Source organism: Echinops telfairi, unplaced genomic scaffold (assembly GCF_000313985.2).
Source record: "Echinops telfairi isolate 266 unplaced genomic scaffold, ASM31398v2 ScPeMD7_7407;HRSCAF=8445, whole genome shotgun sequence".
NCBI classification, from domain to species: domain Eukaryota; kingdom Metazoa; phylum Chordata; class Mammalia; order Afrosoricida; family Tenrecidae; genus Echinops; species Echinops telfairi.
In genome coordinates this window covers 4,994,945-5,009,882 of record NW_022111307.1, presented here as the reverse complement: position 1 = coordinate 5,009,882, position 14,938 = coordinate 4,994,945, and the positions used below count along the sequence as shown (strand labels likewise).

The following is a 14,938-nucleotide window of genomic DNA, read 5'->3' as shown; positions in this document are numbered from 1 at the left end:
AGCCTTCCTTCCCACTTGAAGACTGAACAAAAGAAGGAGGAGAGAAATTATAAGTTAGGAGAGCTGTGGGGAGGATGAAGTGTGTGGAAACTTTTAGGTTGGCTGAGGGTAGAGAAGTGAGCTTTCAACATCTTTCAAGACATAACGAGGAATAAACATGCAATAAATACAAATAAGTGTTGCACGTCAAGGGGCTTTAAAGATGAAGGCTTAAGAAAGCTAATTTAATTCCTAAAACTGTGGGCACATAACTCATCTCTCTGACGGGTTCTAAGAACAATCCAAAGGTCCGATGAAGTGACGTCTTCACTTCTTTTCTGTCGTAGCCTCTCCTCCTCCTCCAGCCCCTTGCTGCTTTTTATCTTTTCCACCCTACCTCTTTTCCCTCTTCCTTCCCGATTTTCCCGTTTCTCCTTTCTTTTGCACCTCCCCCACCCTATCAATTTCTTTCACTCTTGTGTTTCTCTATTGTTCTCGCTCTCCTTTTTTTGCCCTGGCTCTCTAATTCCACCTCTGTCCGATCTCCCCGCCCCACCCCCACCCCGCATCTTGTCTTCATTTCCTTCTCTCTCACGGTCCTCTCCCTCCCTGCTCCCTCTTGGCGGGCCCGGAGCCCCATCTCTCCGCACCTCCGCCCTTTAACACAGTCCTCTGCTCTCCTCGCCTCTTTTAGTGGGTCCCTCCCAGGGGTGAGAAACTTCATCGTGTTGTTGTGTTTGTGCGAAGATAAAGAGGAGGGCTTGTGTCTTGTCTCTGCCTCACCGAAGGGTGGCCCTGTGGGTCACGACCCCTTTGGGGGTCGAAGAACCCTTTTACAGGGGTCGCCTAAGACCATTGGAAAACACATAAATATTTCACAATATATAATTACATAGTGTTTTGTGATTCATCACTATGCTTTAATGATGGTTCATGATGTTCAATTTGTAACAACGAAAATACATCCTGCTTCTCAAATATTACATGACGATTCTTAACAGTAGCAAAATGACAGTGATGAAGTAACAATGAAGATAATTTGATGGTTGGGGGTCACCACCACATGAGGCACTGTATGGAAGGGTCGTGGCATGGGGAAGGTGGAGAATCCCTGCTCTGGCTGGCCGAGGGTGTGTGGGGTGAGAGGTCGTGGCTGACCCCAGTTTCCTCCATCTGCAGAGGGGTTTCATCAGAAACTGGCCTGGGGCTCTGAAAGGTCACTCCTTATTCTTAAGAGGTCAGAGCCACCATGGGGAGGAAGTCATTTGGGCCAAATAGCTCATTTCAAAGATGGAAGTCCAGGCCCTGCCAGGCTCAAGATCACAGAGCCAGCAGTGGCGAGAAGAGCCACTGGCCATTCCATTCATGGCCGGACTCTCCACTTGCACCCAAATCCAGTCCATCACACTGCAGTCTGAGTTGCATTTCCTAATGCTTTTCAATCTGCCCCCTGATTCCCCTCTCACCGCTCTCCCACCCGTGCTTGTTCTAAGGCTAATTACTAATGTCCTCACTATTGCAGTTGCCACCCCACTGAACTCTTGGCCTGGAATTCACCCTGTTTTTGATCCAGCTGCCTCTGCAAAGAACCTTCCAGAATATGTGTATGAATCTGCAATTGTATTCAGAATAAAATCTAAATTTCCAAGTATGGCATTCCGAGTCTTTCTATCTCTCTGTCCTGTGAATTCCCTAGGGTGAGTTTCCTATTTCTCCCTTATCCCACACTCTTAGCCCACTTGCCTCTTGCATAATAGGTAGGCATCTTATGTTATAATTCATGTTTGAGGGTCTGACTCCCTGACTTAGTCCTTCAGTGTCAGAAGCTAACCTGATTAGGTAAGTGTTTGTTAATGAAGAAACTAGCTAGGACAGAAACATGTGTCCCCTGCTTCCAGGTAAGGGCTTTTCCGACCACATTCTACACGTCTAGGCTCTAATACCCATGTGGACAGTGATTCTAAACATCTCAGTTCACCTCCAGATGTGTCTGGGGTCTCATAGCACTCACCTAGCCCCATGACCTTGATTTCCCCCACCCTTCCCACCTCCTTACCTAGAAGGGAGCCCCCACAGAAGGGCTGTCCCCTCGGGTGTGCTAGCATGGCAATCCAGGGCATGGTGCCCTTCTGGGCTGGGCGTCCACTGAAGATCCTGGCCATCAGCTTCCGGGAGAACTTGGGGAGCCCACACACTGCAGCCAAGGGAGGGAGGGACAGGTCACATCTGGACTTCATCTTGCCCTTTCCCAGAGCTACCAGTTTCTCAATCTGTATTAGAAACATCTGTTTGGGGGATTTCTCAGCAGCCATTGCCCCTTCCAGAAGCAGCACTTCCCTCTCCCTTTTGCGTCTACTCTTCATCCATTCTTAATCCATGTAGCATGAATTGGACTGACCTTCTTTGTATTCCCAAGGGAAGGAACTTGGCCCAGACCTACATAATCAAGACCTCTATCCCTCGGTCATGGTCACAGCAATTGCTTGGGATGAAAATGTTAACCTTGTCAAGACAATCGAAACTTGAATTGGGTCTTTTGCTACACATATAAGGGGACAAAAGTCTTTTGTTCTGCATGAGCAATTGCTAATCTGCTGGCCATCAACAACTATCTCCCAACAATTGTTCTCTTTTTTCTCATAAGCTGTTTTATGTTGGTTTTCTGCCCCTTACAAATGAACTTGTACTTAATAGTAAACAATCCTCATGTTTTGTCTCCTCAGAAAAGCACTTTCTCAGGATCTTGGGTCCCTGAGGATTACCAGAACAAGTCTATGCAATTCCCTAACCTGTCTCTTCAGTTGATGGCGTCACAGACTAACCAGGCCCTTGGAAATCACCTAGCCACTCCCTTCTATTATACAGCTGAAAACCAAGTCCAAAAGGAGGGAATTGATTTGCCAAAGATTATTGGATGACTTAATGGGAAGATTCTAGTTCTAGGTCTCCTGACTCCCAACCCTCGGCTATTTTTTTCTTGCCAGCAGCACTACCTCATAGCTACACTTAATTCTTCCCAGTGTATGCACACCCCAAAGCCCTAGAGCTCTGCTTTCTTTCTCACGGACACCAGTAGGTGGAATAGGCTGAAAAAAATCCTGGATGAATGTGCTGCAGCCTGACCTGCATCCTCAGGAATCTCTGAACATGGTTCTACAAGCCCCAGGCCAACTGCCCCAAGCTAGTGTGTGCCTCTGCCCCCATCCCAGCAGATGCACCGAGACTGAAAAGTGGGGACTTCCACAGTCATAGATCCCCTCTATTTGTGAATTTTCTTCTATTCAGAAAAAAAAAAATTGCCCACCGGATCTCTCCATTTCCTAACTTTCAGGATTGGATTTTGGGGATTTTCATTCCTCTCTTTCATCTTGTATCATTCATTCTTCAATGTATGGAAAACATGGCGAGCTTTTCTATGGCAAAAAGCAAACGTCTGCTTTTCCTGCTTCCTATTCATTCACCATTGTTCCCACTTCTCCCTTTCAGAGTCAGGATTCCAGGAAGAGGACTTGACATGCAGGCTCCCCGCCACTACCGTTCAATTGGAGGGGCCCTTTGCAGAGGTAAGGAAAATAAGGGGCTCCTTACAAGATTGGAAATTAATATTTGTGGTAGTTACCTAGTCTGCTGTCAATTTGTGAATTAAGAGTGAAGGGGAGGAGTTTAGCCTATCAATCAGGCCAAGCTTGATGACCTCATTTGGAGGCGCAATGGAGATAAATAGCTTGCTGGAGGCCGGACACTCCCACACCCCCTGTGCGACATTATTGACAACAAGCCACACGGAGATAAGCTGATGCAGCCGAAGCCTCTGAGCTGGAGGAGCCTCATGGAGGCCCACGCCAGTGCTGAAATGCTTCTACCACCACTGGATCCATAAGACTTTCCACCCACTGGGCTGTGATCTTCCTGCATTCATGTCATTGCATGGCTGCGTGAGTCTAGAGAGGAATTTATGGTCTAGTATCAACATATGGGGTAATCAGACTTTATATGGACTTGATCTGGACTAGGATGGGATGTTTTCTCAATATACAATTGCTCCTTGACATGAGTCTCCCTTGGCTTGTTTTACTTGTCTTCCTGAACTAACACAATATTTAAGAAATCGAAAATCATGAATAGAGGTAGAACCTCTGGATCCATATACGAAATTTCAGCAATAATGCTTGCATATATCGGAGGATAGTATTTTAAAAATTTTATCTTACATATTTTCACCCCTGGGAGTTCCCATGGCCCTTTGGATTCCCAACCATTGAAATTGGAGTCCAGTCTTTTAGACAAATTCGAGATACAATTTTGACCTTTGAAAGAGCAAAGCAGAAGCCAAAGTTCAGAAACACAGATTTTTCACTTGAATAGTCAGGGTTTGTGGTATAAATAGAAGATTCACAATCAGTAGGATTTATCTTCCAAATGCAAAGGTGAATCAGCATAAGAAAACCAATCAATGTAATACAACCACATTAATAAACTAAGTGGGAAAAGCTCCCAGAAAATCATCCCAATCAGAAAGAGTATTTGATAAAAATCCAATATCCTGCGATGATAAAAATACCCATAAAACTGATGTGAGAAGACACATTCTTCAGCTTGATAATGAGCATTTGTAAAGAAGCCCATATTTAGCATCATGTTTAATGGTGAATGAAATAACGAAAGCTTTCCCCTAAAATAGAGAAAAGATAAGGATGTTCACTTTCACTATTGCTCTTCAATACTGTACTGGGAAATCGAGCCAAAGCCATTAGGTAAGAAAAGAAAAACAAAAGCCATCCAAATGGAAAAGAAGAACGGAAATGGTCTCTATTTCAGATGCCACAGTTCTGTCCATAGAAAATGTCAAAGAACACACACACACACACACACACACACACCACCACCACCACCACCACCGACACCAACAAAACAAACAACAGTAACAACAAAATCCCACTACAGCTAATAACTGAATTCAATAGTTTTAGGGAACAAGATCAACACACAATCGGTTGTGCTTTTATGCACTAAAATGACAATCCAAGAGGATAATTGAGAAATAATACCATCCATAATAGTATTAAAAAGAAGAAACTGCCTCGGAATAAATTCAACTAAGGAGTCAAAAGTCTTTTATACCGAAAACTTCAAAACAGGGCTGAAATAAATCAAAGACAGCCGGAAGAAATGGAAAGATATCTTATGCTCATGGATTGGAAGACTTAATATTGTTGTGATGGCAATGCTACTCAAAGCTACCTGAAAACTAAATGACATTTTAATAAAAATCCAAACAGCCTTTTGTTGGGGGTGCAGCAATGGAAAAGCATATGGAATTGCAAATGATGCCAAATAGTCAAAACAATGTGGAAAAGGAAGAACAAAGTTGGAGGATTCCCATTTCCATGTTTCAAAGCGTAACCACAGCAGTACTGTCGTCAAACCAGTGTGATGCTGGCTTAAAGATAGGCATATAGATCAATGGAATAGAATTGAGACCTTATAAATAAGCCATTCTTCTCTGGTCAATTGCTATTCCACAAGGGTGCCAAGACCAATCAATAGAGAAAAATATAATTTCTTCAGTAAATGATGCCAGAGCAATGGAATATTACATAAAAATAACAATGTTGGGCACTACCTCACACGATATACAAAAATGAATTGTAGATGGATCAATGATTTCACGCTAAGCACAAAAACAATAAAAAGTATAGAAGACAAAGCAGTAGATCTCTATGGGTTGGATTTGGCAAAGGTTCCATAATAAAGCTTTTTTTAAAGTAAAATGACAAATATTGTCAAGCATATGAAGCAACTGGAGCCCTTGTCCATTCCTGGTTGGAATGTAAAACAGTGCAGTCTTTTGGAAAACAGTTTGTGTATTCCTAAAAAAATGTTAAATATATAATTACCATATAAGCCAGCAATTCCACTCAGGTGTATACCCCAAAGAATTGATAACAGGTATTCAAAGGAATGACATGAACATGCGTGTTCATTGCAGCACTACTCAAAATAGCCCAAAGGTGTAAATGACTCCAAACCCCTCAATGGATGAATGGATAAACAAATTATGATTTCTACAGTTGGTGAAATATTCTGAAACCCTAAAAATGAAGTACGGATGCATTCAGTAATATGGACGAACCTCAAAAACATTATGCTCATTGAAAACAGCTAGATATAAAGGCACATATTGTATAATTCCATTTATATGAAATACCTAGAATACAGAAATCTTGAGAGACAGAAAGTAGATGGGTAGTTTACGAGGTCTTGGGGGCAGAGTGGGGTGGGCAATGGTTACGGGGTTTGGGTTTGGGTTGATGAAAACATTTTGAATTTTAAAGAGGTAGTGGTTGCACAGTATTGCAAATGTACTAAAGATCACAAAATCCGTGAATTGTCTAGTTTTATGTTACGTGAATTTTACCTTAAGAAAAAGAAAATTAAAACTATTCAACAAAAGATTTGTAGGTTTCAAGATACCCAAACCTAGAGAACAAAGCATATAATTTTTTACTAAAGTCGTCGTAGTAAAGAAAGGGTGCAGAATATGGTGAGGGCCATTTCCTGCCTCTCAGGAAAAAGCGAAACCCTTGCGGGGCAGGAAAGGAACCCGAGTGGCATAGTGGTTATGCTATGGGCTGCTAAACTCAAGGTCAAGAGTTCGAAACCACCAGCTATGGAGGGAAAAAGATGGAGCTTTCTGCTCCCTATGACTCGCGGGCAGTCAGTTTGGCTGTTGGCTTTGGGGCAGAAGGAGAAGCCTGGCGAGAGGAGAAGGCAGGCGTTAGAGACTTTCACACACGCATAGGGCCTGCTCTGCGGTCTTCCCTGAGAGCTGGCAATAAGGACTTGGTTCCTCTCTTTGGGAAGCATCTGAACACAACCAGAAGCTCCTGAGAAATGAGGGTGGAAAGAGTGGACCCGTCCTCTAGTGTCCTTTGGATATGTTCTTAGGAGGGACCAGTCCCTGGACTTTCCTCGGGAATTCAATCCTGAACTACTTCTTGCAACCTCTCCCATTTCCTTCCTTGATTCTAAAGTACATCTTGTCTTGCATTTCTAATTATTTTCTTTTGAGGTTCTCTCTCTCGCCCCTGCCCCCCTCCTCCGGGCTTCCTTGTTTTCTAAGGAGCTCTGGTAGTGCTGTGGGTTAAGCACTGGGCTTCTCACAGAATGATTAGTGGTTTGCAACCAGCCAGCACTCACTGGCGAAGCACATGGCAGTCTGCTTCCATAAGCTTGAGGCTTGGATAGTCTCTGCAGCGCGTCTACTCTGTCCGCCAGGGTCCTGGTGAATGGAGTTGACTGGACTACACTGGGTTTCATCTCATTATTTCTTTACTTCTTTTTCTGTCCACACCTTGTGTGCTCATGTTTCCCTTTTCCAGTTTTGGTCTTTTTTCTTTTCTACACCCCCCCGTAGATGATACTATCTGATCTCACAGGCTTTCACGTCAGGGTCTCTACCTGTCTCCTCTCCTCTGAAACCTAGACCCAGATTCCTTACTGCCTACTTGCAGCTGGAGCTGGCTAGCATACAAACTCTTCAAGCACAGCAAAAGCAAGTCCTGATTTCCATTCTTCAGAAACCTGTGTCCTCTCCTCTGCTGTTTCAGGTGTCTGCTAAATGTGCCACCACCACAACCTTGGTCGTAAAATGTCCAGGAGTAGCGGAGACTACTGTGTCTCCCTGCTCCATATCACAACATTCCCCCCATCTAACCTCAGTGTATTAATAGTCACAAGATTAGGTCCAACTATCTAGAGAAAAATGATAATATGAAAAGAGCATGAGACGTGGTAACCGTTAAAAGCAACTACATCTAAAGCAGAATTCTTTAGATGTTCATAACTACGTAAAAGGCTTGGCGCTTTCATTCTGATGCAACCCCCCAAACCAGATCTCAACTGCATCCCAGGGACAGCCCCTACTACCAAGTTAGGTTCGGGATCCTTCTACTCTTTGCTCTTGCATTTTATCCTGCGATGCCTACACACCACAACCTGCTACATCTGTTATTATCGTTGAGTGACTTCATGTCGATTCTGACTCGTGGTGAGTGATTCGTGTGATGGAGTAGAACTGCCTTGTGGGAACCAATTGTCAAGTCTTTCTCCCACGAAGCAGGTGGGTGAGTTAGCAGCCAAGTGCTTAAATGCACTGTCACTAGGGCTCCTTGTTGAATGTACTGCTTAAAGATTTTTAAACTGCCCTGTTGCCTTTTTGCACGGTTGTTTTCAAGGATTCTATGGGCAAAACATTGAATGATGCAGGAAGCATCAAAAGACAATGGAAGGAATACACCGAGTCACTGCACCAAAAAGAACGCGTCAGCATTATACCCTTTCTAGAGGCAGCATAAGATAAAGAACCAATGGTACTGAAGGAAGAAGTTCAAGTTGTACTGAAAGCATTAGCAAAAATTAAGGCTCCAGGAGTTGACATAATAGCAATGGAAATGTTTCAACAATCTGATGCAGCACTGGAAACATCAATTAGTTTATGCAAACAAAAAAAATGGAAAGTCAACTAATTGGCAGAGAACCATCTTTGTGGGAGTCCAAAAGAGGTGATAATATTGTCAAATTAATATCATTAACATCACACACAAGTAAAATATCTTTGAGGAAGATATTTTAAAAATTGTTGCCAACTGTAATCCACAGAGATCTGCCAGAACTTCAAGCCAGACTCAGAAGAGGACATGAATGAGGAATGTCATTGTTGACATCAGATGGATCCTGATGAACAGTAGAGAGGGCCAGAAAGATGTTTACCTGTGCCTTATTGATTACGCAAAGGTATTCAACTGTGTGGATCGTAACAAATGATGGAAAACCTGGCCAAGAATGGGATTTCCGGAAGACTTCCTTTTATTCAAGGAGAACCTGCACATACCCAGAGGCAGATGCTCTCAGAGAACACGGGAAAACCATATGGCATTCAATCAGGAAAGGTCTATGCCAGGGTTGTATGCTTATCACTACTCTTTATGCTGAAAACATAATCACAAGACGTTGAACTCGGTAAAGAAGAAGGCGACCTTGTGGGCTGAAAGTGCGAAGGACTTAAAGTACTTGCTGATGAAAAGAAAAGTCTCTAGCCTTTAGTATGGATTGCAACTCCTATAAAGAGAACGAAATGACAGCTAGACTATTAGACAGCCTCATGAGAAATGGAGAAAGGAGTATAGGGTTGCTAAGAATCTCATTTTCCTTGGATTCAAAATGAACATGCATGGAAGCAGCAGTCATGAAATACATGACACATTGCATTGGGAAAATCTGTTACAGAAGACCTCTTTGAAGTGTCACCAAGCAAAGCTATCCCCTTGAGAACTCAGTCTCCTTGTATCCTGCCGAAGCTGGACAATGAGTAAGGAACACCCAAGGAGAACGGATGCACTTGAAGTGTGGCTTGGGGAAAGAGTGTTAACCATACCACAGCCTACAGAGGAAGGAGCAATGCTCTCTTGTCTTGAAGTCCACCCAGAAGGCTCCTTATAAATGAGGCTGGAAAGATTTGAAACTTTCTCTAGTGTCCTTTGCACATGTTATTAGGAGGGACCGGGTCCTGGAAAATGACAAATCATCCTTAGTATAGGGACAGCTAAAAAGAGGAGCAGGGTGGAGGAGATGAATGGCACAGTGGCTGAAACATACCAATGATCGCAAAGATGGCGCAGGCGCAGGCAGTGGCTCATTCTGTTGGATGTGGGGCTGGCATGAGTCAGAACGGACTCAACAGGACAAAACAACAACCCACTCTCAGACCTACTGGTTCAGAATTATCCAGAGGTGAGACCCTGGAGATTCTGATAGAACCTGAAGTTAACCAGTTCGTAGACAGAGGACAGCGTCCAAGCAGGCTATAGCTCCACAGACTATGTTACTCCTGCTTACACTTGTTTTCCATCAGCCGCTCCAATCATAGGACGACATCCTGCTGTTAGCTCTTTCTCTACCATAACCCCAGTCCCACCCCCTTCATCTCCCAGTACATCCTCTGGAATCTCTCTGCCAAGCGATTCTTTCTCCTTCCACCTTTGTGAAACTGCCCTCTCCTTTACATCCCCCAATGCTTCAATGTCTACTCCCATTATGACATGCAGCTCCTTTAGCTTGGATAACGTATAAATGCACACAACCCACTCTGGCGTGCTGGTTTGAGCTCTGTGCAATAAGCCTCAAGCAAGCGACAGGCATGGAGATACAGAAACAGGCAGCCTCTGAGGAGTTAACATCCCAGCAATCAAACTTTTCCCCTCAACGCGTCTTGTTGTCCTCTGCTTGTCATTACAGTTCTGACTGAGTGACCAGGCAGTTTCTCTTCAAAAGGACCACACCACAATAACCAGAAAAGGCAAGGCTGCTGGTTAGTCACCGAGTTTATTTCCACTTTAGACCCTGGAGAGGAGGAATGGCGTAGAGGCGCCCGACAGAGCAGCGAAGCAGTGATACAATGTGTGCAGAATACAGAAGCCCCTCCATGTGCCGTTCCCAGGCAGTGGAGTGTGCACTGGTGAGCCAACTGGAAGCGTGGACGTTTCCCGATGGTTTTCTTGGAATCCCTCCTCGAGGACTCTCTGGCGGAGTTTTTTCTACGATAAAGAATCCTAGATGCAAGGAAGAGGACGATAATCAGTCCTGTGAAAGCCCGGGAGAAGCTTCCAGGAAAACATGGAATGACGGAGTTCGAAAAATGCCTACTTTTTACAGGTGGGGAAACCGAGACCCAGAGTGGCAAAGTCCAAAGTTACACAACCACTAGGGGCAGTGCCAGGCCGGGGGGTGGGGGTGGGGTGTCACAACCCAAGACTGTGGCCTCTTTGCCTCTTTTCATTGCCTTTCACTTTTGGATCTCTGCTTCCATGAACTTGGGTCCCTGGATCCTTCTGAACTTCGGTGCTGGTGGGTTTCCTGCAGAGCTCAGGTGGGGTCTTGGTGTCTCCCAATGTCCTCAACCGCTTTCCTGCCTAGACGCCCACCAGCGCTCAGGGTGGGCGTTCTCCGGTGCAGTCTGGCCATGTCCCACATCTGGGCTGCCGTAGCCTATTCAGGGAACACATTTCGAGGCAAGACTGACAGATCCTTGTCTGAGGCCACTGGGGTTGGTTTCTCAGGCTGTCAGCTTGTAGTTGAGAATGGCATATGGTCTCTAATGACATGTTCTGAATTGACAGCAGGAATTGAAGGGGGTGGGAAACTTTTCGCCACTATTCCCAGTTTCTCCAAGTCTTCTCGGATTTCTTGGTCCTTTGAAATGTCTTCAATGAAGAAAGTCTTTTGGAGAGAACCCCACATTCGAAGGCATTAAACTAGAGGGTATGCCCCCCCACCTTTCTTAACACCTGACCAGTATTCTCTTAGAGGGAGTGCTAGATGATGGGAGTTCACAGAGCAGAGCTAAGAAAATACGGACACAAGAGTTTAGTTTAACGTGAGGACACATTTGATAATACTCAGGTTCAATTCTCAGTTATATCAATAGCGGGACCAAAGGGTTTGCTCAGCGACAAGGAGTGAGTCAAAGCCACTGAGATCAAGTGTGGCCCAGAGAGGAGTGCTGGAGCTGGGTCCAAGGTCAACCAGGCATCCCTGTGCTGGCGGGGAGAGGAGGGCCCAGCGAGGGACTTGCCCAGGGTCCTACAGCCAGGCCTCTTGTGCAGAGCCTTTCTCCTATCCCACACTGCTGCCTCTCAGGGGCCCCGGGGCCATATTTGGAAGATCCAAGCCCTGTGGGGCCAGTTTGCTCCATTCCCTTTATGCTGGCAAATAACCTGGAGTGCACTATCTGGAGGGTGGGATGCAGCCTCACTTGGGGCTGGGGCAGGGCAGGCTGGCCCTGTGGACAGAAGTAGCTCACCGCTCCACCTGGAGCTCCCTAAGACCCTGCTGGGAGCCCATCTGCTCCCACACCCAGTCCACATAGTTGGAGACTTTGGTGTAGACCCCATAGACCTGCTTGCTGCCACATTCTTCAGGACCCCCCCAGGACACCAGACCTTGGGCCACCCAGTGCTGGGTTAAGTCATCAAGGATGACAAAGGCCCCACCGCTATCCCCAAGGCACGTGTCCTTGCCACCCTCGTAGTAACCCGCACAGAACATGTTCTCTGTGACGCTGTAGTTGCCGGAGCGGGACTCGTAGCTGGTTTTGCATTCGGCGTGTGGCACCACGGGTAACTTGACATACTGCAGGACATCTGACAGAGTTCGTGTGCCACTGCTGATGATCTCATCTACTGTCACATTAGGATTGGAGATGCCCCAGCCAGCCACCAGACCCAGCATGTGGGGTGCTGGGCCCTCCGGCTCAGGCCTTGGCAGGCAGATAGGCATGACGTGAGGCCCTAGGGGCACAGACTCCTGCAACTGCACCAGGGCAATGTCATGGTTGTAGTTCTGGATGTTGAAGTCTGGGTGGAGCACGACCCGGGCCGCTGAGCTGTTGACCGCCCCCGACTTGTCCCGCACGTCATGCAGGCCCAAGTAGACAGTGATGTGCTCCTTGGAGACTGGGGTCACAGTGTTGTCCCTGCGCTGGGAGCGCAGGACGTGGGCTGCTGTTAGGATCCAGGACTCAGACAGCAGGGCCCCACTGCCAAACCACTTGTCGTTTGGCACCCGGGAGGTGTCCTCCACCACTATCAGAGCCTGCCATGGGAAGAGTCCAGGCTCTGCGTTCCGGCCTCCAATGATCCGCTTGACCAGGCTTGGCAGGGAACGGGAGGGCTGACCGCATGCTGTAAGGAGAAGGAAGGGTGGGGAGGAGAGACATAGACTGGTCAGGTCAGCCACAGGAAAGCAGGCACTATGGGAAATTCATGTCTCAGTCACTATAGATTATGCCACCATGAGTTACGACTCTGTCTGGGGTCATCTTTAGTGTAAGTCTCTCTTAGGCTAGGCTGGCCCATCTGTAGCTGGCCCATCCAGGGGCCCGACCATTTCAGTATTGGGACTTTTCCATCCTGACCCATCTGTTCTGGACCATTTGGGGACTGGACCAATTTCAGCTAGGCCAATCTCCAGTTGTAAGGAGCCCTGACGGTGCTGTGGGTTGTCCACTGGGCTGCTAGCTGGAAGGTTGGCCTTTCAAACCCACCAGCTGCCCTGTGAGAGAAAGAGGAGGCTGGCTGCTCCGGTAAAGAGTCAGAGTCTCAGAAACGTCTGTGGGGTCTCTGGGCATCAGAGCAGACTGGATGGCCGTGAGCTGTGTCTCATTGCATCCTTTCTCCCCTTCCTTTCCTAGAAAGACCCTAGGAAAGGGTCCTCAGGTCCTAGCAGTGGTCCATTTTGTGGACACTTAGAAAATGTCTAAACATGATAGAAGACGGAATTTGAGAGCTGGAAAGACCTCAAAGCAGGCAGGTCAAAGCAAACACTGGACCGGGAGCTGAGACCCCTGATGCCTTGAGCCGCCTTTTCTTTCCTATTTCCTGTCTGACTCTGAGCGACTCACTTTTCCTCTCTGGATCGCAAGTTTCTCCCACGCTCCTTCAACTTCCACAGTCCTTGGATTTTTGTTGTTCTACTTTGTACAGTTTCTTTGAGGGACAACTGTGCTGCTAAAAAGGTTTTTTATGGTGAATGGAAAAGGAACTCTTCCAGAACAAACCACTCATGGTCCGGGTTCCGCTCTCTTAGGGCCTTCAGAACAGATTCACCCCCTTCATGACACGGGACACTCCTGTTTCCTTCTTTGAAAATTAAAATGCTTTCTTTTTCCCTCCATTTTTTTCTGGCTTCCATTTCAGAGGTGATGATAATCCTCCGGAGGTTAAGCCTCTGGAGGTCACATGGCCAGCAGACTGAGTTCTAAGCAAAAACAGCAGACAGCGGCCATGATGTCCCTGCTAACTCATGACAGCCTCCTAAGCATCAGGGTAGAACTGTGCTCTGTGAGCTGTTCGATGACTGCTTTTGCCCAAGTAGATCATGGGGAGTCTTCCTTTGGGTGGATTTGAACCACCAAACTTTTAGCTGAAGCCTAGAATATTAACTGTAACACCCAGGGACTTTGATAGGTTACATTGCAGGAACTCCACCAGATCCTAAGACTAATGTCTTGTCTAGTCTTATATCCCGTGCGCTAAGGACATGGTCGTGGTCATGGGCCCTTAAACCTTTTCTGGCCCAAAGGGATTCGTGAATTGGTAACTCTTGGTCACGGTAGGGTTAAGGCCCACAGTGTATTGAAGGCTGGTGAAAGGTGGCATAATCTAAGAGCAATGATGCATGGGCCCTGCTGTGGGCCACCCATCATTGCACCCAGGAGCTTTGCTGTACCTTCAGGGGAGGGAGAAAACTTCATTCCACCGAGTTGCACCCCAACATGCACATGCACCACCAGCCTTCTGCAGCCAAATGCCTCTGGCTCAGGAGTGGAGGGTCTTCTGCACCAGCACCCATTGGCTAAGAATAAGCTCTCAGGAACCCTGGCCAGGCAGGGTGCTTGGATCTGGGAGATAAGCCTGGTGTGCATGTGGGCCTCTTCCTGGTTGCAATGGGCTAGACTCGTTGGCCCTTAGTGTTCTCAACAATTCTCTGAAGACCAAAGGGCATTTGAATTTTCTTGGTAAGTTGGATTTTCAGTCACTTAATGCCTTTCAGATGTTCTTCTTTCTGATGCCAGATGCCTCTTATGTGATTCTGCGGCTCCCTGTCATTTGCCTCTGGCCACATGTGAGCTGGGGTTCGCTAAATCTCCATGACCCGCCCTTTCAGAGTTGAGAGCTGGCCTGACTTCCCAATTACAAGCGGTGGTCTACAAGGCAACATCTCCAGGAAGAACTGTGGCTGGTTCTCATGACAACGCATTCACTGCCGATAGGCTCCCGTGGTGAGGAGCACACCTGTGGCCCCCATCCATGGTGTGATGAAGCCAGTGCTGAACGGTGCCTTCCTGTAAGCACAGCCCTGAGAACACCCCCCCCCCCATCACACCCTGTCAGAGCGAGGG

General features: G+C 46.7%; 1 protein-coding gene across 3 annotated transcripts in view; it reads right to left on the bottom strand.

Moving 5' to 3' along the window:
• Positions 1–14,938, bottom strand: part of MASP1 (MBL associated serine protease 1) — an 84,381-nt gene that overhangs the window by 8,664 nt on the left and 60,779 nt on the right. For 2 of the 3 annotated variants that reach the window (XM_045296431.1, XM_004713410.3), the window contains exon 11: positions 2,036–2,173. In XM_045296431.1, the coding sequence (XP_045152366.1) occupies positions 2,036–2,173 (138 nt within the window). Of the gene's footprint in view, positions 1–2,035; positions 2,174–10,495; positions 12,720–14,938 lie in introns of those variants that run through there. The other variant, XM_004713409.2, reaches the window with a different exon arrangement.